The following is a 27,657-nucleotide window of genomic DNA, read 5'->3' as shown; positions in this document are numbered from 1 at the left end:
TTACGCTAATTATTAATTCGGAGTGCATGAATATACTTTTTATTTTCTATTATTTGCATTGCTGTTACATTATATATTATATTTTCTGTTAACTTGAACGGAGCAATTCATACAAAACAATCAATTAAGTATACTGATTTCAATCTGAAACGAGAACACATTTTTACAACCAAACAGTTGTAAAAATGTGTTGTAGTTTTAAAAATGGGAGTGATCCTTCCTCACCCCTGCCTCGCCCGCCGTCCCACATGACTTGAACGCAGCACGTGCTGCGTTCAAGTCATGTGGGGCGAATGAAGAGAGTTGATGATTGTGATTTTTGGTACCGAGCGGAGAGGAGATGCACACGGCACTCGAGTGAGGTAACTATATATATAAAAAACCATTTGTTTTCATTCACTCCCACAACATGGACCCGGGTGCCGTTTACTACATCATGTCGTTAGAAACCGTTAACCACCGACCACCCAAACCGGGCGTCCGGGTGTTAAGTTTGTATATAAACGGGGCTTCATGTTTAATGTTGTCGCTATGTAACCTGTCAGCTAGTTTCTAAGCTAGCTAGCTAGTTTGAAGCTATCTATGCTATGTTTCTGACAGATGCTCTGGTCAACGCTAGGGTCGGCTAGCCTCATGAAAGGCTCGAGTCCACCACCAAGAGGGAGTGCCTTTACTAGTTTTACTAGTAGCTTGATCGCTGTTTACGGTGCTTTCATTGACCAGAACAGCTACCTGGTTGAATGAATGACCATTAATACCCATTTCGCTGTTAGCCATTTAGCTCCCCTTGGCATCGTGAGCACCACGTGTACTACAGTGCGGCTTGAGCCTCGGAGACATAAGGAGCAGTGGTGGCACATGCCGTTGAGACTAATGAAGTCAAATAAATAATACAAAATAAAGAGCAGGGTTGAAATAAGCAGGGTTTTCTGGTTGCTTGATCCTTGGCTGGAGCGACCATGGGACGGGGAGTCTCAAGTGGGCGGAGTGGGTTGGTCAGCTATGTGTACTCTTTATGTGTGGATTGTTTTTAAATCCATACCATTTAAGTCTGGATTTGTTGAAAGAAGATGACTAGAAAACCGGTTGTGCAGAATTGTGAACAAGAAGAAAACTCTTTCTCTTCGTCAGTTCTGTCTTAATGGCACCCTTTGAGGCTTATTTAAAAAAAACGGATGGTTTATCTCAACATATTGAAACTGTCGAAGCTTCCTTGCGTGTTCTTTGGAATGGCGATTATTATGGGAGAGAAATAAAGCCTTCACATGCTATGTCGCTTCCAACGTGACTACAGCTATGCTTATATTCAATAGTTCTGGGAGTCCTGCTTTCCCAGACGCTGAGACGGGGTGTTGGGAAACCTCAGTGGGTTTCTCTTCCTGTTCAAGGCCAATTTCACACACTGTCAAGTTGTGTTGACGAACAGTAATGGCTTAGCGATGTACTCGAGGAGCAACTGTTTGGAATAAATGGTACAGCCGTACAAAGCGTCTCGTATCGCTGGTAAAAGAGACTGTTTATTCGTGTGTTCGCTACCCGCTACCCACCCGGCTAGATTCACCCAGTGTCGGGCTTTTCTGTTTTTTCCAATGCATGTGTTCATTTACTCTCTTGGAATTTATTGAGTTAAGGTTATTATATTGTATTTACTGGTGGTAAGCGGTTAGTAGTAATTCTACTGCACTTTCTGAGACACCAAGCAAATAAGTTGTTTCTAATCTTAAATTCACCCTTGAATAAACTCCTTTAATCGCTATGAACATTGTGCCATAAATGTACATGAACGGGGGAAAAAAGACAACTGTGACACAAACTTCTGAAAACCATTAAGAATCATGTCAGACCCCCTTGAGCATGACTTGAGAAGATACAGTAAGAGTTGTGTTCACCAATAGTCTCACAAAGCCATCCAGAGGTTCATAGAAAGCTTCCCAAGCTTGATGAAATGCGACCCACCCCAACACTGCAGTATTCCTGGGGTCAGTGAAAGCATTCTCGAAGCTCATTCACATGATATCGTGTGTATTTAAGAACCCCTATGGTTTGTTTTTAGTAATGGTGGACTCCTTGCTCATGAGGGAATTCACACCAGGGAACCCTTTCAGAATGGAAGTCTAAAGTTAAACTTAAAGTCTGATTCTAGTTAGGGCTGCCAATTTTCCAGATATCACACATCGACATCATGGATCACACAATGACCATGTGAGGACAATCATTTTGATGACTATCATTAAAGGTTAGCTGAAACCAATTATTATTTTGTTTTTCGTTTTAAATGGTAATATGCAATTTATGATTGTCAACCTAGTTATCTAGGCCATTTTATCACTATCTAAAATAAGACTATTCAGTGTCTGCCAACCAGTTTGTGAACGTTCCACTCTGCTCCGCCAGCAGGTAGCTCTCTTTGCATGACGTAGAAGTGCCGTTTAGTATATTCTTCGACAACTTGTTTTTTGGAAGTAATAATGTGGGTGATAATGTTAGCTTTTCAATTTAAAGAGCCGGTGAACCCACTATTTAAGCTGGAATACATTTTGGGTTGAGAGTCTCAGGAAAGACGGGGGTGTTGTATCCCCACGGCTAAGACCCTTTTAGTACCGTCATTGTGTATGAGCATTATGCTGAGCGATGTTTGATATGAATACCGTCAACAACGTTATACTATAGGTTTCCGAAAACCTAAACCTTCTCTCGGACACAGCAGTAATCCACAGCTCAGACAGCTTCACACGTCCACACAAACGGTGCCGCCAGTGCCCCTTAGAGTGCCTCGGAAACGGCCCTCAGACGTCCCGAAAAGAACGAGTGAAATGTTCACATTGTTCTGGGATGAATGCAAATACATAGTTTAGCCCTTTTTTCTCTAAATTGAGGACTTTTCAAGATTCAAGAATTGTATTTGTTACATGCATACACTTATACAGTGAAATGAAAGAAAAATACATATTTCTGTAACCATGATAAAACAAAATAGATTACTATGTTGACGATCATGTTAGAAAATGACCAAAAAAACTGTTTAGCTATGCACTTCTCCATTGACCGGCATGGTACATGACATCAAGAGTTTGTATCTTGAGCCGTGCCCTGTTGCCTGTAGGTATTTTGATATCAGGAATATTCAATATTTTAATGATGTTAAACACATTTGAGATATTATGGCTTTTATATAGTAACCTATATAGTAACCTAATATGCTGTTGTAAACATTGCTCGTGCTGCGCTATAAAAAAAATATTTTGTCATATTTAAATATAAATGATTTCTAATCTTTAAGAGCAAAGACTGCAGGGCAGGAGGACAGGCAAGCCAAAGTGAGGCACACAGCTGCTCAAAAGAGGAGCTATGACTGGTACAGGGACCATATAAATTTCAGTTACAGTGGGGTCTTGTACATAGTGTGCTTCCAAAGTTTAAGGACAAAAGTAAAGGCTAGACAAAGTGTAATTTGAGGTGAGGTTTAAGAGGGTTGTTAAGGTAGATGATTTACATTTTATTTATTAACAATCTACCAAAACAACTTGATTTAGGAAGCCTATGCCAACGGACTGAAATCTATTTGTCATGGAGACCTGATTCAATTCTGACTTAATATGTTATAACCGTACACAGGTGTACATATAGGCTTATCTCTTCTAAAACGCTGGTAAGTCAACTGTTAAGTTTAACCTGAATTCTTCCTAGAGTTGGCTTTTTATTTTGACAACTGGATAAGATTATGCACCATATAAATTACATTAAACAGACTCATAATGTAGCTATAGCCAGTGTTGTGTATTTTCTGAGGTAGCACTGAAATGCATTAATACTACTATGAGTATTAGGGCTAGGGTTGCTTTTGTTTTGAACAATATATTCATATCAATGTTTTTGTAGTCCGAGGTCCAAATGCTGACGCTGTTTGTCTTTGGCCATTTCTTTAAAGGTTACAGACCCTGGTGTTAATTTAATGCTCACAGGATATGAATATATCCTTGTTAGGATATGCAAAACAACTTGCTCACCTAAACATTTGCAGGCTTCTAATCTTAAATCTTAAAAGTATTTACACCTTATTCAATGGAATTCACTGGCCAAGTACTTTGTGTTTTTCTTTTTTAGAGGCAGACTGGGATACTGGGATAACACCGTTGAATGCTTCACGTGGGGATATGGGACATAACAGGACTTAGGGCCACATTTCCTCGATTAAAACCCTTGATTCCTCGATTAAGCCTTTTCGTGAAACGTTTGTTATGTTAGTTTGAAATCCGGAATAAGCGTATTTACTGAGGGCATTAAGCCACGCCTATATGTTCAGCAGATTTAAACGCCCTTGGTTGTTTGTTGTTGGAATACATGAGCATACCTGACACAGAAACCACAGTAGGTTTTATCGGTAATGTGACGACAAAGGTCTACGGTCAGCAAAGAGAGCCAATGACCAAGGACGGCTCTCTATCAGGTTTAATTCCACCCATGTCCCATCAATCTCCTTGTGGCTTTATTTTTACACTGTACCTGCCAAATACCAGATAAGACTGGGAATCATAATTTTGATTTATTTTCAAAGTCTGTGTTTTCTTAATTAGCCCCATCATGCGGATTTGTCTGAAAGGCTCTCCCGGTTGGACGCCCGACTTCCAAAGGACTCTCGGGCAGTGAACACATAGAGCGGACAGGCGTTAAAGTCTGGCCCAGATTAGGGATTCCACCCCACTCCTTTACCTTCTGTTCACTTTAATTCTCCTGCTGCTAGACTACCGGTGTATTCACCCCAATGTTTGTACATCAGTTTTTTTTGGTACCAAACCTTGAACCTTTTTACATTATTTGCAGGCTAGTCTTTATTATTACCAATTCTTTAATCCCAGGCACCAACTGAGTGGGTTTGTGATTAGTAGTAAGGTCACGTCCTGGTTGACCAATAAAAAAATTATAATTTCATTTTTTTGACTATTTTTGATTTATGATCATATTTTTGTATTCACTGCGTAGGAAATAATGTTTTTTTAGTTGCATTCATGACAAAGAAGCAGCTTCATCCTTCGTTTCCCATAGCTAGAATGGTCTGTTCAAAAACTAGTGGATAACAGGAGTTGAGAACCAGGCAAATATCCCTATCCAAACTATAACTATAAATATAACTGCCTGATGTCACATGGTGTGTGCTCACCCCCTCACGGACATATACTGTGCAACATGCATACACACATATGATTCTTCCTGCTTCTGAGCCCAAAAAAGAGCACATTGCTCATGACACTTAATTGCACAGCAACTCACTTAAGCATATGCAAACATGCATCTAGGCTCTCCCCTACAGCCTTCTGGTCAGCTCAAATACGCATAATCAGCCAGACTAGCCCAAGAACACATCCAACCCCTTAGTCTTTGGATTACCTTAAAAGACGCTAATTGACACTGAGGACCCTGCCTTTGTTTTGTGGTTGTTTGATCATTGTTGTGTATGACTGAGGCTTCATTGGTTCTGGATGAATTATAATTTCCTTTGAATAGCAGTTACCTTTTCCTTCAGCTTTCTTGCCTTTTCTTCTTGCCATGATTAACGTGGTCTGAGTTTGAGCATCAGCCAGGCACCTGTGGCCTGCCCTAGTGTTCTCCCACTGCCCTGTGCTGCACCAGCTGCTGTGCTCAGTCCAGCCAACACCTGATCTGTGGTCTGTCAGGTAGCTGAATGACCCCCCCCCCCCCCCCCCCGGTGAGGGCCCTGTACCCTGTAGAGGACTAGACCATCACACGGCCGTCGTTGAGGTGCAAGGACTCATTTGACCGGGTAAGACACTGTCAAAGGTTTTGGCTCTGTGTGTGGGGGTGTCATGGTTGCAACCAGAAGCCTAGTTACTTCCCGCCATGGATTGAAGTGCACCGTTGTCTGCAAGACCGCTTCTCTTTTTTTTGAGCGGATGTCCTGTTAACTATGGTGTATGCAGCTTTTATGACGAGGCTATTCATATGACGAGTGTCATTTTCCTGTTTCAATTAAGAAATGGAAGCTGTAGGTGTTCTGACGTACTGATGAGCTAGCATAGATCACGGTTCTTATGGGTTTTTATGACGCTTTGAATGAGTTGACTTTCAAAATATGTTATTTCTTCACTTTCTGAAACCTTTTTTTTTTTTTTGAGCTTCAATGAAATAAGATTCTAGACAGTAATAGAGGTGTTCCAGAACCCATAAAAGCGTTCTAATTTCCTCCCAGAAATATTCGGTTGGAGTCTGTTAGTAATAATCATAATGAATTAATTTAAATGGCACTTCCAGGATACTCAAATTAACTTTAAAAAGTAATAAGAGTAGAGAAAAAACAACAAAAATGTCAATGGTTAAAAAGTCACATTTAAACATTACAAGCATATGTCTTAAGTGGAATTATGGAAAGGACTTCTTCAATTGGGCCAGTTGTAGCTGTTAAATAGCAAAAATATTGTTAAAGAACAATCAACATCAGACTGTATATTAGAGATTGGCATGAGTACCTCCACTCTCTTTGGACGTCAGCCTTCGTCGACTGGAACTACAAATGAGTAATCAAATTTTTTTTTATAGACTTTTAAATTATTTAATTTATTGATTAGTAACTGAAGCCTGGTTATTATAACTAACTTCAATAAATTGAACTTGGTGGATATATACAAAAACTCTATTGATTACAAGAATTGTGCTCTCGACGCACCTAAAGCACCTCCTACCCACGCTATTTGATCTGTTTTAATCAATGCATTCTGGAATATAAACGCCATCGATCCATTATGGACTTACCAGTCTGTTCAAAATAATGTACTAATATACTAAATAATGAAAATGGTGCTTAAACCATTAGCCTCCTTTGCTGCTTATAGTATAGCTTTTAGAAATACAAATGTGTTTATTTGGTTGCTTTCCTATTTTCCCATAATTTTAAAAAAGGACTACTAGAAGCTAGGGTAGGCAATTTAATTTAGAATAACTTTTTTTGTTTTAGTTGTTGAAAATTCTCTTTTATCCCAGCAGCATAAAATAAATAAAACCTCAGATCAAATAAATAAATAGCTGTTGCAGGCGGCATTATGTAATAATGCCGTCACAAAAACTCAAAATGAAAGGTTGGACGGTCTACCTGTCTGTCTTCCTACCTACCTGGTTACCTGCACGCACACTATTTTCATTCATTCATTGTGCATGACCTGAGTTTCAGGTACGGGTCTTGCTACATTTTATAAAAATATTTAGTTATGCTCATTCATCCAGTTCTTTAACGGCATCTGTTATTTTGAATACAAATGAAGAACAACCAACCATTTCTTTAGTTTTCTCAGTACGTAACCTTCCTTTCGTTTTAGCCTAAATTAATAGAAAATATTTTCCCCTAATTTCTTCGTCTTGAACTGCACTGGGTATGTTGGAGCTTATCAATACTTTGGTCTTTAATCATTTAGCTCCGGGGTCCATTAGGGCTGAACGATTTGGGGAAAGAATCGAATTGCGATTATTTTGAACAATATTGCGATTTTTTAAAATGTATTAACTTCCTTATGTTCTGTATTATTCACTAAAATAGCAATAAATCATTCTTTAGTATGACCAACAAAATACTGGAAGCAGTCAACACATAAACTGCTCTTTCCTTGGGCCAGGCCGATGTGTTTAGATTAATTGTTATAACATCTTTATTTAACTTTTGAATCGTAAAAGAAAAATAAATATAAATCTTACTGATCTCCAGTCAGTAACGGTTTAATCACAGCCTTTGCGATTTACATATCGCGTTCTATTACATCACGATATCGATTTGAATTTGATTAATCGTTCAGCCCTAATGTTAAGGAACCCATCCCTATTTCAAAAGGTCATCCCTATGTCATATTTTTGGGGTTTATTTTGGAGGGAGGCCAGGCGAGAGGGGTGGAATGTTTTCGGTTGGATACTTTCAAAATCTAGGGCTCTTTATCCACCTCACTTTTTACACCTTTTCCATTTTTTAAGGACCATCCTCACCAACATTGCCACTAGATTAACAATTTCAAGAATTAGTTGCAGCCCTACTTCTATAGTTTAAGATGAGTATGCTGTTCATCTGGAGACTGTGCTCCCCCCCTCTCATGCTTAGATTGAATTCTTGTTGCTTGTTTATCTTCTAGCAGTAATCATTTACTTTGAGTAGGTTCTTTCTGAATGGCGGTTATCTGACTGAGGTGGTTGAGATGCCTCACTAGCTCCCTCACTCCATTAGACTCTGGCCTTGGAAGAGGAAGAGGAATTTCCATGTGAGAATCACATGAGGAGGCTTAAGGGTCTGAGTCCACCCTCCTTCTCTTGTTTTGTATCTTTAAAGGAGTAGCTGGAGGAAGTACAGGGTCCCTTTTGATTAGAGAAGTTCTTGTAGCAGTCATGAGAGTGGATATCAGTGATTTCAATGCGGTGCTTCTCTTAAGGACCTTTTTTTGATGATTGTTTCCCATGATGGTATTCCTTGCCCTGCATCCTAACCTTGCCATGCCTTATGCATAATGGGAAATTACAATCATCAAAGTATGTTTTTTAATTTGTCTTGTTTACAAAAAATAAAGGGTCATCGTTTTTGAATTGATAAGAGTATAGAAAATGGGTTAAAATATTATGTAATTTAGTTTAGTTCATTATTTGGTCAATGATTTGGAGAATTTCAGTGGCGCTACAAGATACTTTTATTCCATTTAACCCATTTTTATCCTTTTATTGCATCAGTAGGGTCCAAAGGTAAATAATAAGGATTATCCATGAAGTACTTGTTATTGATTTAATCAGTTCCCCTGTGTTTCCTCTTTGGCAGCTCCAGTGTGTCCGTTTGTGTTGAGTTGAAGACCTCCTATGAGCACAAGGACTGAGGCGAGGCGAGGAAAATCAGTGCTACGGTAAGACACCACCCCAATGTACACCCTTGTTATTTCCTGATTTAATGTTGTACACTCAGACATTTTTTTTTAGTTTTGCGCGATATTTGTGCGTTTCTATGATTCAATCGTATATTGCAGGTAAAGCTAGGGTAGGCCACCTGGAGAAACGAGGAAGAGAGCTTTTGAAAGTGTCCAACCAAAACAAATCTCACCCCTACCTTCAGGCCTCCCTCTAAAACCAGCTCCCCAAAAACAAGTGACCAGCTTGCTTCAACAGGTGGCTAGCCTTGTAGAAGACTCTGGTTAAGCAGAGAGCACCAAGGTAGCCTCTGGCTAGTTGGACTGACGGCTCGATCCATTTGATTCATTGATTGCGGTGGGGATGTTAAAGAGCCAGTCTGAATTGGAACAATATCTGATTAAAGATTTATTTTTTTTTTTTTGGTGGAGAGTCCTAAGAAAGAGGGGGGCGTGTTATCCCCATGGTTACGACTCACGGCAACTGTTTATATATTGTTTTAGCACCGTCGTTGTGTATGAGTGTTATAATGAGCGACGTTGTATATGAAATGCTGGCGTAATTATGTGTCCAAAAAGCTAAACTTTCTCTACACCGCTGCCCAAACAGAGCTCCACACGTCCACACAAACCCCGCCGCCACTCAGATTTTATCCCGTTTTTCTCTAACTTGTTGTTGAAGTAATTCAGTAGAAGTAATAAAATGGTATAAATTTCCATGTTGACAATCATACAAGACAAATTAAGTTTAAAACAAAGAAACAACGGGTTTGGGTTCACTGGTTCTTTAAGAGCCTTTCAACAGTTATGAACATAAATGCTTCTAAAAAAATTGCCTACCCTAGCTTTACAGGTGTCTGTGTGTCTATGTGTTGTTGAACAGCATACTAATTTAACTGGATTAGCTGGTCTCAACACCAGCCACTCAACATCTCTACAAATGAGCAGGGAACAGTTAAGGTGACGTTCTGTTATGGGTTCTCCCCATGCCCAACTACATATTAACAGACACTACACATTAGACCTTTTTAAATCACCATGCTTGAATCACTTACTCGACCATAGGATTGGCACATAATTTGATAATTTGGGCTGCAGGGATTCAAAAATGGTGTGCCTTTTTATTACTTATTTATTTTTACACCAAATGGTAAATGATTAACTTATGTGGTAAAACTTGGTGTAGACAAATGTGGTGCCTCTCTTGAAAGAGATCTACTATATAGACCACTTTCAAGTTATTTTTTTTATCATGTTTTAAATTGAATTGAAAGACAAACACATCGCTATATATATATCTATATATATATAAGATGAAGGTTAGCATTACAATGTGACCATTATGATGAGGGCCTCAAGGGAAACCTTGAACCAAAGTAAACGTAAACTATTTGTTGTTGTTTTTTCCAATCCACAGATAAGTCAGAAGGAGGGAGCCTTATATTATGGTGAGTCAAAGATTCAATATTTCAGGTGATTAAGAAATATATATATTTCATAACTTCAGTAGGTAATGCTGTTGGAAAATGGCAGAGCTTTCCCATCGGCAGTGGGTTATGAACGGCCAAGTAAACGTCAACATCACAGGGTTTTGCACATTTCCAACATTGTCATGAGACCAGAACAAGCAGGGATTATTAAGAGGTAGTAGTGGTGTTGATGTCAGACAGTGTGTCCGGATCAGTGCACCGGTCAGCCTGTCTGGTCCAATTACCCAACACATTACTTCAAACCCACCATGCACAGATAGACCCTTGCAATCCCACCAAGTAAATGGCTGTGTCATTACTGCCGTGCCTGTGGAGCAAATTAATAACAAGGCACAGGCTACGAATGATCGTTTAGTTGCTTTTTAAGAAACACTTTATTTGTCTTACTGTTGGACTTATGATAAATTTAGCTCACCCATTTACTCTGACCATATGACATGCAGAAAAGAGAACATGCAAATGTTAAAAAGCTAGTCAACATTATGTTTTGTTCTCACAATAAAAACAGGCATATAATGATTATTCTGTTCACTTCAAATGTCATAAGCATAAACAAAGGCTTTATTCAGTAAACCTTGGCCCGGCGTCAGGGAAGAGGGTGTGAGCTTTCAAAAAGGTTCCATTCTTGCCCCATCCCTATCTGCTCCGGGGTTCAAAGGTCACTTGCGGCTCATGTTTATAAACACAGTGTGTTATCTGCAGCCATGAAGTCAGCAAGCTTGTCACACTACTTAATGTCTGCAACCCAGAGACACCTCTTTGACTTACCTCAATTTCAAACACCACTCTTTTACCAGAGAAGAGCAAACGGTGGTAAGTAACCCCAGTCCCTTGTTCCTCAAGGACGATTCATACCAGCATGCTGATGTTCTATACAGTCCCGACCGGCTCCGATTTGTTCTGAAGTGAATGGTTCTGGGTTCACATTTTTTTGCCACTGCTGTTTCATGCTGTATTTATTTTCGTTTTTTTGTTCTTCGATTATATGACTTGGAGGCTCAAATAGACTTAAGATTGATTATAAACTTCAGATTGATTATCAAAAAGCCCATCCGATTATATCATGTACTGGAATTGTTTTCAAATGTGTTGATGCAATCTTGTGATATTTGTTTTGTGCGAGATGGAGCCGTCCGAAGAGAGCTAATTGTTCCTGCTGATTGTCTGTGATTTTGTTTGCGCGATAACGACAGCTCGCTGGTAATACACAAGGGCCTTGCTTGGATTTCATTAGCATATATACTCCTCATAGAAGTCGGTAGTAATTGATTGAGATATTATTTATTTGTGCGTTTAACTCCCTACGATGGTCCAAAATGTCGAGCTGCCTTTCAATTGCATGTAAATCAAGGCAATATCAGTTGGTTGGAGTGGGGTTGTTTTGAATCTCCCCCTTAATGTATGGAACCAGATCTTCTTACTCATCTTGACATCTGTGAGGAGGAAATATATGTAATCAATGCCTGAGGTTGCTATGCAAGTTAGTCAAGTGGTTAGGGTGTTTGACTCCCTGCTGAGAGTTTCTGAGTATTAAGCAAGTCATACAATTTGGAAAATGTGTTCCAACGCTTTCAATCTTTCAGCAACATTGTATTTACCTAAAGTCTAACTTTTATGATAATGCTTTAAGTTTACAAGTAATCTAAGTCCAATCAAAGGAGAAAATAGGCCTTAGACCCGTCCCAATATAACGTTTGACATATTATTTGTCTTATTAACAAGCAGTACATTTACTGAATCTTGCTGGAGAGTAAATAGATATCATGGAATATTATATTTAAATTGAATTCAAGATGCTTCGGTTACTGAAGGACATTTACCCCTGCCCATGGGGATAATATACTCTTTGTATACCTCCCTTCCCTAGACCATATTCCTGGCTTCAGCCCTTTTCTCAACAAAAATACTGTCTGCTGTATAACCCACTGAGAAGCGGGTTGTCGAATGACTTGTCAGCGTGGTTTGGACGTTTAAGTCTTAAGAGTGTGTCGTTTATGGTATGACAGGCAAGCTATGAGTGGCCATGCAGCGTGGGCGTACTGAAGAAGGCTGACAAATCATAGTCTCCCACCAATACGCCAGGGATACTGTCTGATCCCCGTTACCTGCTAGCTAAGCTCATGCTAAGCTGCTAAACTCTATTCATGCTAATTTGGACAGACACTTTGTCGTGCGTTTAAAAGGGCTTGCTACGGTTTTATTTCCAAAGGACTTCAATTCTACTTTTGTGTATTTTTTATATAATATTCATAAATATTTTCTCTTAACCCTAGAGCCAAAACTATTACAGCTTGACTGTAGCCTTCACTTCTGTTAAATAATTTGTGATTCTTGGGGAGGTTTCATTCCTCCTAGAATCTTACATAGTTGAGCACATTTGTCGCCATAACAGTGCTGTTATGACGCTGTTCAAACTACCCCACGGGGTTCTCTCTCTACCCTCCTGAGAATCACCTGACCAGAATAACTCCATCGCCCCGGGCTACTCATTCATAAGTCATAAATATTTTCTCTGAAGCCCATTCAATTCTCCTCTCACTGTATGTTTTAGGAATGTATGGAAAATAACACTTGTTTTGTTTTGCCCACAGGGGACCAGAAGTGAAGGAACAATGCGCGTCCATGTTCACACCAAGTTCTGCTTCCTGTGTGTCCTCACGTTCCTGTTCCAGTGCGTCCACTGTCACGAGGAGGGCCAGCACGCCGAGCATCCTCAAGGCGATGGCCACGGCCACGTCCACAACGACCTGCAGATCTCCCAGGCGCCGTACGTGGGCGGAGCCGCCACTCCATCCCCCAAGTCCAACCACGTCACCGCGTCCATGCTAGCGGAGGAGCAGCACTTCTACATCCAGCAGCTATTCAAGCGCTATGGCAAAATGGGCCGGCTGGACTTTCAGGGCTTCCAGACTCTGCTAGTCAGCCTGGGCCTTGGCGAGGTGAAGGTGGTGGGCGCCATGCACGAGAAACTAGGCCACGATCACGTCGCCCACCTGGACATGCTGGATGTGCAGGAGGGGCTTCACTCTCATTTCCCCACTGACGGCCACCACCATGGAAAGGCTAGTCACCATCACCCCCACACTGAATGGGCAACAATAAAGTGCAGCAAGCAGGACAGCGAGGCCAGTCCGACGGCCGACGGTGGCCCACTGCAGGACCATAACCACACGCACGACCAGGACAAGGACCCAGACCACACCCATGAGGTACAAGACCAGCATAAACACTCAGCCGGCCACCCCAAGGGCCACGCGCACAAGCACGGCCATGACCATGCTCACAGCACCGACAAGGAGCACATTCATGGGGCAATGCCTGTCAGTAGAGCGGACGTCTCCCAACAGCTTGACGACCACGATCATGACCCCCCCCAGCAAACGCTATCCGCCAGCGACATTTCATCCACCAACCCAGAGCAGCTCCCCACAGCCCACTCAGAGCCCCCCGTAGCCCCCCAGCAGCATGGCCCGGATGCTACGTCCCCAGAGTCTGAGCCGCCACCGACCGCCGCAGCGGCAGAGAGCCGGACCAAGCGGCCCCGGAAGACTTCCAGGGACCGAGGGCAGCGGGCTCGGAACAGAACCGCCTCCTCCACTCTACCGCGGGAGCAGGGCAGCGGCAGGCAGCACCGTAACCATGAACAGAAACACAATCACGACCGAGAACACAACCATGAACACAATCATGAGCAGGAGCACGACCACGACCACAGTCACGACCACGACCACAGTCCGGGCAGTAAACGGAAGAGGGAAGCACCGGGGGGGCCTCTCCCCCCAACTCCCTCAGCTCCATCAGGTCCTGGTAATTTAAGGGGCGTGGCTCACCATCACGAAGAGGTAAGCACATGTACCATGGATAGTTTGGATTTTGAGGGGAATAATCTCTGTTTGTAGATGCTCCCTAATTATTTTTTTATTAAACAGCTTGGCAAGTACTTGCCTAGGAGCGGGTAAATGAAGTGGGTTTTAGTTGATGAATCAATTCACACGACCTAAATACTAGATTATTTATTGCAGATGTGTCATTATGATTAACCCAATGTTTTCCTATGTCTCAATGATCTATGAATGAATCTATTGTTAATGAGGGTTGGCGAGGCATCATTGGATGCCTAGCCAGTGACCTAATAAAAATGTATTAAAGTGAAACTTTTTCTTAATGTTAATTGTGATATCCAGAGACTTGTTAACTTAAAACAAAGTTTACGCTGGGCTATTCATTATTCATTATTTTCCCCCAGGTTTGAGGTTATTATAACAAACGTATCGTATTTGAACCACTTGGACTTTCTTTTGAGTATGATAATATAGTGGAACTCACACAGAGAGGGTCCGCTCAGTAGCTCAATAGCCATAGCAGTGTTTTTTTCATTGTGTTGCTCCATTTCCTCCTGTAGTGTCTGAACCTGACCCAGCTGCTGAGGTACTACGGTCTGAACCCAGACTCTCAGATCTCCCAGGCCCAGTTCACCTACCTGTGCCCCGCCTTGCTCTACCAGATAGACAGCCGGCTCTGCATCCGCCACTACCACCAGCTGGAGGTGGAGCAGAAAGACATAGCTCACGTCTACTCTGGTAAGTAGCCTACATATCTCGGACACCCATTTTCTAGAGGTCAGGTTATTCAATCGAAAGGAATTGTGTTTGATCACTATTGTCTGCAGCATCCTTTTTTTTTTTTTAAGAGCCATCAGACCTACAATTTTACCAACGTAATTTTTGCTCTTGATTTCATACTTAATTAAATGAACTTAAAAGAAATTTCACTGATGAAAATTATATTATCCAATGAATAGGCAATCGCTTGTTGATCATGCTTTCATGCCTTCTGCCTGACTTCAGGCACATAAATACATCATAAATGTTTACAAACCAGCCTGGTCTGGCTTTGCAACCAAAACCCCATGACTTGGGGTTGTTATTTTACGAGATCTGGGGTCAGGGAGGCAGCATCATGGTTTACTTTTTTGTGTATTGCCAGGAGCTGCAAGGCGGTCTCATGATCTGGGTGCTGTTCTTTACAGTTTGCCTCCCCTTCTGTGTTTTCAACCGTTGCCCTTTCGGGGCCAAGGCCGTCTCTACCAACTGCCTGTAGCCTATAAAGTCGCCACTTTTCAGAATGAAAAGCATAGATATTTGTGCCGTAGTTAAATATAGAGTGTGAGCTTCACTTGCTTTCACAAGATTTCCTCCTTTCATTCAATGGCACAGTAGGACAAGAAATGGATTCTCTCTTTCTCCTGGCGGTGCATTCTTGCCTGTATCCCCTTTTGATAAGACATTTAAACCTACCACTGGAACAGAGGAGCATTTGGAGGCGCCTCAAAACATCATTATTTCAAAATGGGTGTGGTAGTCGTTGTTTGCAGGGAACCGTTGTGTGCAGGTGCTGGGGACCGTGTTGTATGAAATAACAATGTTTTTGAGCCAACAAACCGCTCCTGAAATGTCTGAAAAACTATAAACTTTCACACTACTCGACAGATTATACTACTTGTAGTTGTCGGTATGTGCCCAACGGGTTAAGGTTGGGCGGTCGCTGATTTTCTCAATTATCAAATTGCCGTTTTATTTTTCTAATATTTTCTTAAAAATGATAAGGACGGTCTTCCCCTTGGACCAGCGTGAGCCTCCGCTGATTTAAGTTTCGATACGTCGGTGCCGGCGGTGCTGTCATGATGACACAGTCGGTGTGTCGCAATAGTGAAACCTGGGGGGCGGGTGGTCGTGGTCGTCAATATCATCGTTTCATGGAACGCCGGATGCAACTACTCCTTTCTACTGCTTTCAGTTGGTTTCTTTGAAGCCGTCTGGTCAACCTCTGACAATTCAACACATCATAACCGGTTCATTTTTCAACCATTTACCTTCGTTCAAACCAATGAACAAATCTACACACTTGTATCTTCAATAATATCTAAACAAAAATTTTGATTGCTTTTATACCTTTTCAGAATCACAGTTTTAGTTTCTTACCGGCATAGTTTTCAGTTGCTCTCATTGATTTCCTTTGACGCCAGAGCGTGAGGACGTTCATGCACACACACACACACACACGCAATAGCTCCGCCGCCTTTATGGACCCTTCTGATCCGATTAGAAGTGGAAGAACAGCTCAATTGGAATAAAGAATTATCATATACACGCCTCAATCGGAATACAATTCTCTGATCGGAATAGAATTCCATCTCCCGGTAACTTATCAACCCCAGCGTGTCCGGTTGCTAAGCGACGTCAACGTCTTTGGGCGGACTATTTCTCTGCTGATCAAAACTACGAATGGTAATTGTAAAAAGACACACCGTGTGAAGATAGTGTTTCATTTTGGCAAGGAGCCGTGTAATAAGCGGGATAATGTATAATATAATGTATCCCTTATCATATAAGTCCAGACCAACATACCGGTTGTGCGCGAGACATACGGACGTACGCTTACCACTTTTGTAAATGCCATATATACAGTACATTCGGATTGCATGATAGAAATAGTTCTATTCCGTTTAGAAATCAAATCGGATCAGAAGTGTCCATGTTAACGTGGCTTAGACACACACGCAATGGCTCCACCATTGTCTTAACACACACACACACACACACACACACACACACACACACACACACACACACACACACACACACACACACACACACACACACACACACACACACACAAACACACACACACACACGAGCGACCATCAGTTTTTCAGGGTGAGATGCAGCGGAGTGTGATGTCATTTCGCCGTGCGAGCAGACCGGTAGGTCTCAAGCCCCTCCCCTCTCCTATCCTCTCCTCTCGTAGCAGTGAGGGAATATGTCAGGTCAGCGCTACAGTTACGCTAACTTCAATTACAATTTGCTGGGCTTTTTAGGCTGTAAAATTGGCCACCACACCACACACAGCACACCACAGTGCTGTTTTTCTGGCAATAAAAAAATTAATCACAAAAAAAGCCCATCCCTACAACGGGTGTTTCATCCAATGGCAAATTGGTCTTAAACTTCAAATCTTTGTGAACGAGCGCATGACTTGTTTATGTCGTTTGTGACGAAACAGAGCTCAGTGTGTGTGTATTATCTATACGGCCAAGACTGGATGGACACAGCCTTCCTGTTTGCAGCTACCCCCAACTAGCATTATTGTTATTCGGAGCGGCGGCTAGAATTTCAGAGTAATCATTTAGGCATCGCAAAATAATATTTGTAGACCATCACTTTATTTTTGCGATTGCTTTCAAGTGAACCTCCAAAGGTAGGGTCACGTTTTCAAATTTTCCCTTTGAGTTGTTCTAATGAGGGACTTTGATTTAAGTCTGGTGCGAACAAATGTTTATTCTCCGCCGCCACTGTATCGGCCAATGGGGGCGGAGAAGCAGTGGCTTCCAGTGAAAATCTGTGGGGATTTATTTGTACATTTTTAAGTCTGTCGTGTTTTCCCGCTCTCGTTAATTGGTCTCATCAATGTGTATGATTCATAGGAATAACCTCCAGCGCTTGGTGGGGGTCACATCGCCACATCTTTAATAGACTAGACTCCAGTGCTCTGCACCATCAACTAAATGAGCCTTTCTCACCAGCTGCTGGGAGGAAAAGTTCCAGGGAAAGAATGGAGAAACTACCAAACTCCATGGGTTCAAAAAGCTTTAATTATCACACACGCACGCACACACACGCACGAACGAAAGCGCGAGCGCACACACACACACCCACACCCAGATTACATGCACTGCACCACTTAAGCACCCATAAAAACTCTGCCAACGAGGAGGAATGGCTAGAAAACATTGGGAAAGGGCGGCAGCAGCAGCGGCGCCTTCTCGTTAGCAGAGGAGTCGAGGCTCAGCGTGTCGTCCCACAATGCATCGCAGCACAACCACGGGGGTACTGCGAGTCGAGAAGCTACCTATCATTTACCCCCTGATGACTTCCATGGGGGAGCTCATAAAACAGTTCCTGTTGGTGTCTCGCGGGCCTATATCCCACTATCTCGCCCCATCTCACAATCTTCCTTTTCTCTGTCTTTCTGTCTTTTCTTCTTTCTGTCTTTCTTTTTCGTACCAATTAGGAAAGCTAAGCGACCACGTTGGCCCTTTTTTTGAACCCGCGCTTCCAGTGGTTGCTAATTGGAAAGGACACACACACACACACACATATAGCCACCACGCGTCTCTTCTCCCTTTGCACAGTCCCTGGCTACCCCGAAAACCCCCCTACCACCACCCACTGTGGGTGCTGCTGGGGTAATGACACCGAGGAGTAGATGAGTTGCAGTGATTTGAGAGAGTACTACTCGTGATTTACAGCATCCTGTAAACCCAAGCACTGAGCTCCTCCAAATGAGAAGCTGCTCAGGCGTTCACTGAGGAACACGTTGTGGGGGGTGAATGGATGCACCACTGAGGCGTAATGACAACATGAGTGCTGTGATGTGACACATCCAGACGCAATGAGATAATTAATTTAATCCTTGGTCCCTAGCTGGGGATCTTTACTTGAGTCGTGACAGACCGAAGCAGAAAGTGGAACTGTGGATTTGCTCATAAGCACTGCGTTATTGTAGTATCATACTTCTAGTATGGCTGTTCTGAGACCACACACAATTCATCCTAAATAATAAAGTACTCCATGGACTGCGCATAAAAATCTTATTCTGATTGGGTGTTTTGTTTGTCCAACAACTTGAGACCCCCAGCCAGATTAAATAAAGTAACAACATGTTTTGGGCTGTGTGATCATTCACTCACCTACTCCTATCTGAAAAGGAATTCTTGCCAAGGCGCTCTTCATAAATTCTGGACTTTTGGAGGATTCTCATTTGATCTTGAGGGAAAACGGCTTGCATCGAATACTCCTGCAGTCCCGTATTTGCGTCCCTTACGGCTCCATGCAAAGCCATCACAGCACCAGGGTTAGCACCCAGGCTTACCAACGCTAATGGCTGTGTAATTACCACTTCAGCATGGAGCCCTGTCTGTTTTGTTAGCCTAGCCCCAGCAGGAGGCCAGACAAGCCTTCTGTTTTCCAAGTGGACTAGCTCTTCTTATTCATCTGTCCGACGGACGTCTACAAGGGGATGATGTTTAATCCTCCAGCTGTTTTTGAGGACAGCAACAGTTTGATCAAATCCCTCTACTAGTATTCATTCAAACATCACTCTGTGCTCGCCCCCCAAGCACCTGGGCTTCACTTAATGAGTTGGGGAGGGCTTCCTCAGCCAGCCTGCGCTGTTGGAATTCCACATGTAGATTTCTGTCTGAATTGATGTCTAATCTATTTTGTCTTTATGTCTTTTTCTCCCTTCTTTGAGTTTATTTAGTTAAAGAAGTTGGCGTCATCTGCTTTATGCATTACGGTTCTCTTGAATTGCCTTGTCATAGTGTGGGGATATTTTTTGCTCTCAATTCTGCTGTTTATTTAGCAAAAAGTGAATTTATCTTGTTTAAGTCAATCAATTTCCTTAAAGCTGATTTAATTGGGGGAGTTGATTTTCCCTCCTCCTACGTAGCCTAGCAGATGATCTATTACGTACACTCTTATTCTGGTGTTCAGGTCTCTGTAGCTCCAGCGTTTTGGACTTTGATTAAGAATTACAAACTATGCTCTGATGAATTTAACGGTATTATCAATTCCCTGACAGGAAATGTGGTTGGGGTGTAGGGAATACAGCAGGGTATGTTATGTTCCAAGAGCCAGTTGTCCATCACTGTAAATATATATTTTTACCAGACCCCAGCTGCTGTGTATTGTACTGCGAAGTCGCTAAATGTAGGCTTGGATAAATAATTATTTTGTGCTATTGGGACAACCGGCATGTCAGCAAGGACAGCGTCAGCATCAATTGCCTGTTAGATGAGCATGGCAAGCACACTCTTGTCCCGCTCTTTCTCTCTTTCTCACGGTATCTCTGCCTGGCTTCTCGGTTCAGCTGATGGCGACTGCCATATCTGAGTGTCAGCAGTGAAAGGCCCAGTGTCTGTTTAGCAAGCCGACCGCCGGTTCTTACGTGACATTGAATTTCATACTACATTAAACGTCTTGTCCTCTGTAACTGCTGCTATAAACTTTTCTCTTCTTCTTTGGTTATGCCTCCCGTCTGCAAAGTGCATGTCCTTCCAAAACAGCACACTGACAATTTAAATGACTCGTATGATTTCTTTTCTTTTTCTTTTTTTGGTCTTTCAAATTATATTCTTGGCTCTTATGTCCTCAGCCCTGAATGACAAATGATGCAAGCGATGCTCCTCTAGTGTCGCGCTGCACTCCTTTCTTCATCCATAATATGTACGAAGTATATTACATATGATGTGTCATCTCAAGGACTCACAGGTGGAATAGATTCTCAGGGACTGCGGTGTTGATATATGAACTGCACATTGTGCCTGCTGCTTTGAACCAGTGTAGTTAACTCTGGGGGTCTTTGCAGCCATGAGAGACTTGAGATGCCTTCCCCTTTGCCTGCTTCCTAACTAGGGCTTGATAAAAATATCGATTCATAAATGCAATTTATTTGTTGTCGATTCAATTTCGATTCAGAATTTTTTTGAAATCGATTATTTCCATTAGAAAGAAAAAAATGAATTGAATTGTGAGGTACCTGGCAATACCCAGCCCTATTCCTAACCTTACTATTCACTGGAGGCCACATGGATAATGAGTTTTCACTCAATAATATATATGTAACAGAAAAAGGTAACTAAGGTGAAACACTAACAAAGGGGGGTGAGAGTGCGATTCTGGGTTTTAACCGTCGATGTCTACAGCCTTGGTATAAGCAACCTTGAGCCCTATCTATGAAACAGAGTATCAAGAAAGGCATGTATTACTGGAGGTCGCCTCTGCTCAAAGCGTCTGCTAAAGGACTATGTAGCTCACTGCAGTAAATGTATGTTTAAACAATTTCTCTCTTACTCTCTCTCGCTGTGTGTCTGGTCCTCAGCGTGGGTGTGGATGTGGGGCTTTGTGTCCATCACCATCATCAGCCTGCTGTCCCTCCTGGGTGTGGTGCTGGTGCCCATCCTCAACCAGTCCTGCTTCAAGTTCCTGCTCACCTTCCTGGTGGCGCTGGCCGTGGGCACGCTTAGCGGCGACGCCCTGCTGCACCTTCTGCCCCACGTGAGTACTGCCATGGAACTATCCCTATATGACATGTTATTCACAAGATACTGAGTTCCCTTTGGGGGGAACTGAGATTCTGCTGACTGAGACGGCCTCTGTTGACTGAGACGGCGTCGGCTGATTGAGACGGCCTCTGCCCTTTATTACAGTAAACTCTTTGGGTTTATTCGTTGTCAATACAGTTCAGATAAGTTCCACCCCAGTACTGCGCCCTGATCCACGCAGTGTTGATTACTGTGCTTCTTGATAATGGCTTTTTCTTGCTTTGGCATAACAATGATCACAGAAATGTCTGAATGTTTTTTCCACAAGGAACATTCTCAGCAATCGATGCTTGTCCAAAAGAAAACTACATCGATAGAGCTATTTTCTACTGGACAAACTCAAAGAGTAACAAATCGCTGTTTGCTTCCAACACCATTGAATCATTGAACCACAGGAGCTATCGCTTCCAACACCACCATTACCATAACTGCCGGTAGCGTGACATTCCCCATCAGGAGCGGTGACATCCTCTTTCCTTGGTGATGGGGGACGGCTCTCCCTGCACCTCTTGTGACCGAACAGCCCTCCTCTGGGCTGAGAGATCTCTCTCCCACTCCTCCAGCCAATCTGTCGCCTTGTTACCCTCTCACCATAACCCACAATCATCCTGGGCAAGGAGCTCCTACAGCCAGCCTGCCCATCTTATTTAACATCTCCATCTCAGCGCCTGGCCACCGGGAGAGGCTCAACAAGCGGCCCCCCCACCTCCAGAATGACCATCATCACGACCCCCTTTGGTGGTCGTGATGACCTAATAACCATTTATATATCTCTCGCTCTCCATTTGTCTCCTCTTTCCTCTCTATTTATTTCTCCGTCCTATCTCATATCCAATCGTCCATCGTTCTGTGCACCCATTGCTCTATTGCTCTATTTATCAATGGCTCTTTCTCTCTCTTCTCCCACCTCCAGGCTCAGGGGCAGCATACCCACGGGGAGCCGGCTGCAGCAGGGGCCCCAGAGGACTGGCTGACGGCCTTCGACGGGGTGTGGAAGGGCCTGACGGCGCTGGCGGGAATATACCTGCTGTTCATCATCGAGCACTGTATTGGCATGGTCAAGCACTACAAAGACCAAGGGGTATGCGGGACGCTCGGCTCCTAGGACCCCATGTTGTTATTGGTTTGGGGCAAAACAAATAACAGCGGGGTTTGGACAAAATCTCTCACTGGTCCAAAGTGCCTGAATTGTTAAATGATCTTTATATGAATTATCTTCGTAACCACAAATATCTCTTTGGTGTACTATCCTACGAGAAAAAGAAGAGGATCTTTTTTTTACATTATGCTGGCTTGGCTCGCAGGCAGTGTGAATGGCGGGTGTTTAGGGCAGTAGGCTAATTGTTTTTCTGTTTGATTACAGTAACAGCACAGGGTGGTTGATGCAGTCTGTCTCTTCACAGGGAACCTTCTGTGCCCGGAAGAAGCGGGGAGAAGAAGGCAAGATCGGCAGAAAGCTGTCGGACCATAAGCTGAACCGGCGCTCTGACACAGAGTGGCTGAACCTCAAGCATCTGGACAAAGGTCAGAGGCTCACGCCATACCGGCATTACGCAGCATCACACCTGTACAGCAGTGCACTAGCATCATTCATTTGTACTCCATAATAATTCTAGTAAATTACTAGCATCAGCGCCGACTGTTTAATGCTATATTATGATGAACCATGAGAATAGAAGAGTGGAAATGGGTTTTATTCTCCATTTACAATTCAAATCTACAATCAGATTTCCTGACTTTGACTGACGGCATGTCCAACCCCAGCACCGTAACCTTTTACCACGCCCACCGTGAGCGGGGGTAAGTTGTAACGCCGGGCTCCCCTCCCTCTCCCCAGGGGCTGACGGCGGCACGGCGGGCTCCTGTGACAACGGCCACAACGACACCCAGCTCAGCGAGCTCCAGCCCCCCGAGTCCCCCACCGCAAAGGCCCCGCTGGCCCCCGCAGAGCTGGCGCCCACCACCCCCACCAGGGACAAGGGCAAGAAGCACGGCCACTCCCACGGCCACGGCCACTCCCACGGCGGGAACTGCCACACGGACCAGGAGATGAAGGACGCGGGCATCGCCAGCATCGCCTGGATGGTGATCATGGGGGACGGCATGCACAACTTCAGCGACGGCCTGGCCATCGGTGAGGGGGGCGGGCTAGGCTTCAGCTCGTAGTGTTACGTGTGTTGAATTACGCATTACAGACACACAGACGCACACGCACACACACACACACCCTGCTCATGGTGGTTTTAGTAGGATAAGTCAATTTGTTTCAATTAAATGTGGTACCCCAATTTGTTTCTTAATACATCATTTTAAGTATGCAAATTAGTGGGAAGAATACATACATGTATATATATATTTTTACAGAAATGCATATTGAGAAGTATAAATCACCACTACATCCCCAGGCTGTGAACATTATTGCAAACAGGAATAGCGCCCTCATTCTCGCAGTGCTTATGATACAGCCCAACAAGATGGTGCTTATTGTACTATAAAACAAGATTATGTGAGCTGCATAAATATTCAAAAGTAATCCTTGTAACCTCTTTTTCCAAGCAGCGGGGGACACATGTTTCCATTATATCAATAACAATATCTATTATTTCAATAAACACAAAAGAATAATATCTCACAGTTAGACCTGAGAGGGCTGTCTCTTTGATCAGTGGCTGTTCTCCTTTTCTAGGTGCGGCCTTCAGTTCAAACATCACTGGAGGTATCAGCACGTCGGTGGCCGTCTTTTGCCACGAGCTGCCCCACGAACTGGGTAAGTACAGGGGAGCAACCCCCTCCCCCCCTAAACACCCAGCGTGTTAGCCCTGCTAGTCGCCGCCAGGGTCTCCCCACCTCACTCGCCTGTTGGCAAATGAATCACTGCTACAACAGAGGAGATAAATACAAGTCTATCTTAAGCCTCCACTCACCTGAGTAGAGGTTTGATTGGATGTTAAGGTATTGAGTAGATCAGATGCTTTTTAGTTTCTGGTTGTTAGATCTGTTGAGGGCCTTGTCTTACTCCGATGAACAGGGGTTTTGTTTGCGGTTGGATGAGTGGCTCGTCGGTGGCTTTTGACACACCTATCACTGTGGAAAAGTCGTATTAACTCTCATTCAGCCATTCGACTGTAATTCCATTAGTAGTTACAGTGAGCCACCATCTGCTGCTGATATACTGATAGTTTTCCTCCTTTTCAAGATCACATAGGATTGCTGCATGGAAGTCGGTGGGTTTGATGGTTCACGCATTGATCCAAATCCTCAGTTACAGCAAAGCTTCAATGTTGCCTTACAGTGTCTGAAGATGATTCCACAGTCTGAGTGTAGCCTACACATAAGGGGGTTTGAACATTGTGCAACGTTTTGATGAAATGGCAATGCAGGCCTAGTGTTATTCACAAAGACTATTGTGGAGGACGGATGAAAGGATAATACTTCTTTATTAAATAACCAACCCATTGTTATTGGTGCGTAGAGCTTTTTTGTATCTTTTGGACTCAAAATAATACCCTTATTTAAATGGACGATGTAATGGCAGCATCACCATAGAAAACAAAATCCTGCGATGAACTCTAGAACATTTAAAAAATATTCATTCATTATTATTATAACCAGTTCAGTTAAAGCCTGTCGCTGCAGTTCTGGCCAATTCCATCACTGAAGTATTTGAAGAATGTCTAAATACAAAACTAGGGATGATTCGGTCTTCCCGTGTTTGGCCAATTTGATGATAGCTACTGCTACCTCGACTGAACCGAATAAACAAATATCAGAACGTTTGAATATTCAGGCCCAGAACTAACAGGCATGTGTGTGTTTCACTGTGTGCTCCCCGATGCGTTGGTGAGCAGCTTCCCACTGCTTCCTGAAGGGAGTAACACGCCGCCGCTATTCACTGAATAAACATACAATCTTCTACTTGTAGTGTTTCAGGGTTGATGGTCTCAGAACAAAGTGCCTCACTGTGTACTGGAAGTACTGCTGGGAGCTGGGCTGCCATCTCCAATCTTTAGTTGAACTACATGGCTCCTGAGTGACCCCAAACTCTTTTTCTATCAGCTCTTTGTTGTGTGGGCTTTATTCCGCTGCTGCTTGCTTCTCCGCAGCCTTGGGGAAAAACTAACTTTCCAGACGGTTGGGTTCAGCTTGAAAAATCTAAAGGTCTCCTGTGATCGTAAGAAGACCGTGGAGTTGATGTACAGTCATTTCTCCGTGTGTGTTCCTCCTGACGATAAGCCATACCCCCCCCCCCCCCCCTCCACATAGACACACAACCCTGTAGGGTTCTCCCTCAGCCAATCCCAGCAATTGAGCTGTATCGCTGGGCATCCCAAACCTGTGTGCAGATGGGAGCCCGAGTAGATAATGGAGATTACGAGGCCTCATTAACCACCTACAGTGAAGTTAATTGTCAGTGATGGGTGTGTTAATTGCAGTCGGCGCTGTTTTTTTTTTTTACGCTGGCACCTCTCAGCGGCGGACTGACTGGAAAGCATGAGCGTGGGGAAACGCAACAGGAAGTAAAACGTGACAGATGGGAGGAACAAAAAAACAATAGCGCTAGAAGGCTTCAAACAAGTCACCCCTGCTCTTTTCCTACGGCCTATTTAACATCAACCCCCCCATGCTAAGGATTTGAGTGATGTCTGGGTCCACAGTAGTCATATATTCACTGGGATGATTAGTGTAGAGAAAGAGGCCGTTGGTGACACTGTGAGGGGAATGTAGGCCGTGGCTATCACTCTTGTTGACGACCAAGGGTTTGCGTTTGTGTCCAGATCTAGGTCTCTGGGCCTTGGTGAGGACTCAAGCGACTGCACACTGCCTGTAAAGTCGTAGCCGTACATGAGGCTCAATGCTCAGTCTGGTAGAGGACTACAATACAGACTGTGTCGGTATCAGTCGCAAACGAAAACTTCCCTGAAAGTATCAATTTCGGTACATGTCAATCCCCAGGCCTCTAGGGGACGGTGGATTATATAATGGTTAATGGATTGTAGTTTAGTACCCGTTACCTCACGTCGTCAACTTTTATCCCCTGCCGTTTCCTGGCATATTTGATCAGGGTATTTTGTGCTGATGAGGCGCAGTTCTTAAAAGCATGACGAACAAATGTGCACTATTTCTGTCTCCCTAGCGATGCCACAAATGTGTTTTTTAGTTTCCAAACAGATGGGATATCACTCATTTAGCTCTCCTATGTCCGTCCCGGCTTTGCAGGGGACTTTGCGGTGCTGCTGAAGGCGGGGATGTCCGTGAAGCAAGCCATCGTGTACAACCTGCTGTCGGCGCTCATGGCGTACGCGGGCATGGTTATCGGCACGGCCGTGGGCCAGTACGCGCACAACATCACCAGCTGGATCTTCGCCGTCACCGCCGGCATGTTCCTCTACGTGGCGCTGGTGGACATGGTACGTTCCACAGGGGTTCACTGTTCACTGAGGGTCCCAACGTCACAGAATAGGAGGGCAACAATAATTATTCATTCCAAAGAATTGGCTTGATGTGATCGTTTGTATGTTTGAAGCCTGTGAGGTTGGGTACTGCGGTAACGAACCTTCAGAAGCGTGGATTATCTAAAAATATCTTTTCGTGATAATTGGAGTATATTGGTTCACAAAGTATTTGGTGGGTCCTGGGCTAAAGTAGCTTCATAGGTGGGTCACAGTATGGCAGAGTTCGGGAACCTCTGTCCTCGGCTACAGCTTGCTTTAGTGCGCTGATTTAATCCTTCATCTTATCTATGTTGACATGGAACCATGTCACTCTCCCACTGAGCTAACTACTAAGTAGTCCCACAAATAGAAAACCGCTGACCCGATAGTGCTGCCCTCAGGGATGTCTCTCCCTCAATAATTCTTGAACATAAGTCGCAAAAAACACACGTTTGAATCCAACTTGAGCTAACACACAGCAAGGCTGGCAACAGTATGTGGTGCACCAGTCTGTTTACCTGCATGTTGTTCCACTGCAGCTGCCTGAGATGCTACACGGGGACAGCGAGGAGCACAAGCGTTGCCAGCTGGGCCACTTCCTTCTCCAGAACCTGGGCCTGATGACCGGCTTCGTCCTCATGCTGCTCATCGCCATCTTCGAGGATCAGATCGTCTTCAACTTTGACTGGCTGTAG

The 27,657-nt window shown here is 43.6% G+C and overlaps 1 protein-coding gene across 2 annotated transcripts; it reads left to right on the top strand.

Moving 5' to 3' along the window:
- Positions 1-308: 308 nt before the first annotated feature.
- slc39a10 (solute carrier family 39 member 10) lies at positions 309-27,657 on the top strand (the record flags this gene model as incomplete). 2 transcript variants are annotated; one of them, XM_079733357.1, is made up of 13 exons in its annotated part: positions 343-362; positions 8,795-8,876; positions 9,760-9,836; positions 10,294-10,324; positions 12,958-14,208; positions 14,769-14,946; positions 21,308-21,483; positions 22,444-22,611; positions 22,934-23,054; positions 23,368-23,664; positions 24,217-24,297; positions 26,748-26,938; positions 27,502-27,657. In XM_079733357.1, the coding sequence occupies exons 4-13, from the start codon at positions 10,322-10,324 to the stop codon at positions 27,655-27,657; spliced, it is 2,622 nt and encodes an 873-aa protein (XP_079589483.1). In that variant the 5' UTR covers positions 343-362; positions 8,795-8,876; positions 9,760-9,836; positions 10,294-10,321. The 2 variants fall into 2 exon arrangements, with proteins under 2 accessions (XP_079589482.1, XP_079589483.1); XM_079733356.1 differs by lacking the exon at positions 9,760-9,836 and having other exon boundaries at positions 309-362.

This window comes from Pollachius pollachius (assembly GCF_949987615.1).
Source record: "Pollachius pollachius genome assembly, chromosome: 3".
Lineage (NCBI taxonomy): Eukaryota > Metazoa > Chordata > Actinopteri > Gadiformes > Gadidae > Pollachius > Pollachius pollachius.
Note: the sequence above shows the minus strand (reverse complement) of the source record. Positions and strands in the feature narration are given on the sequence as shown.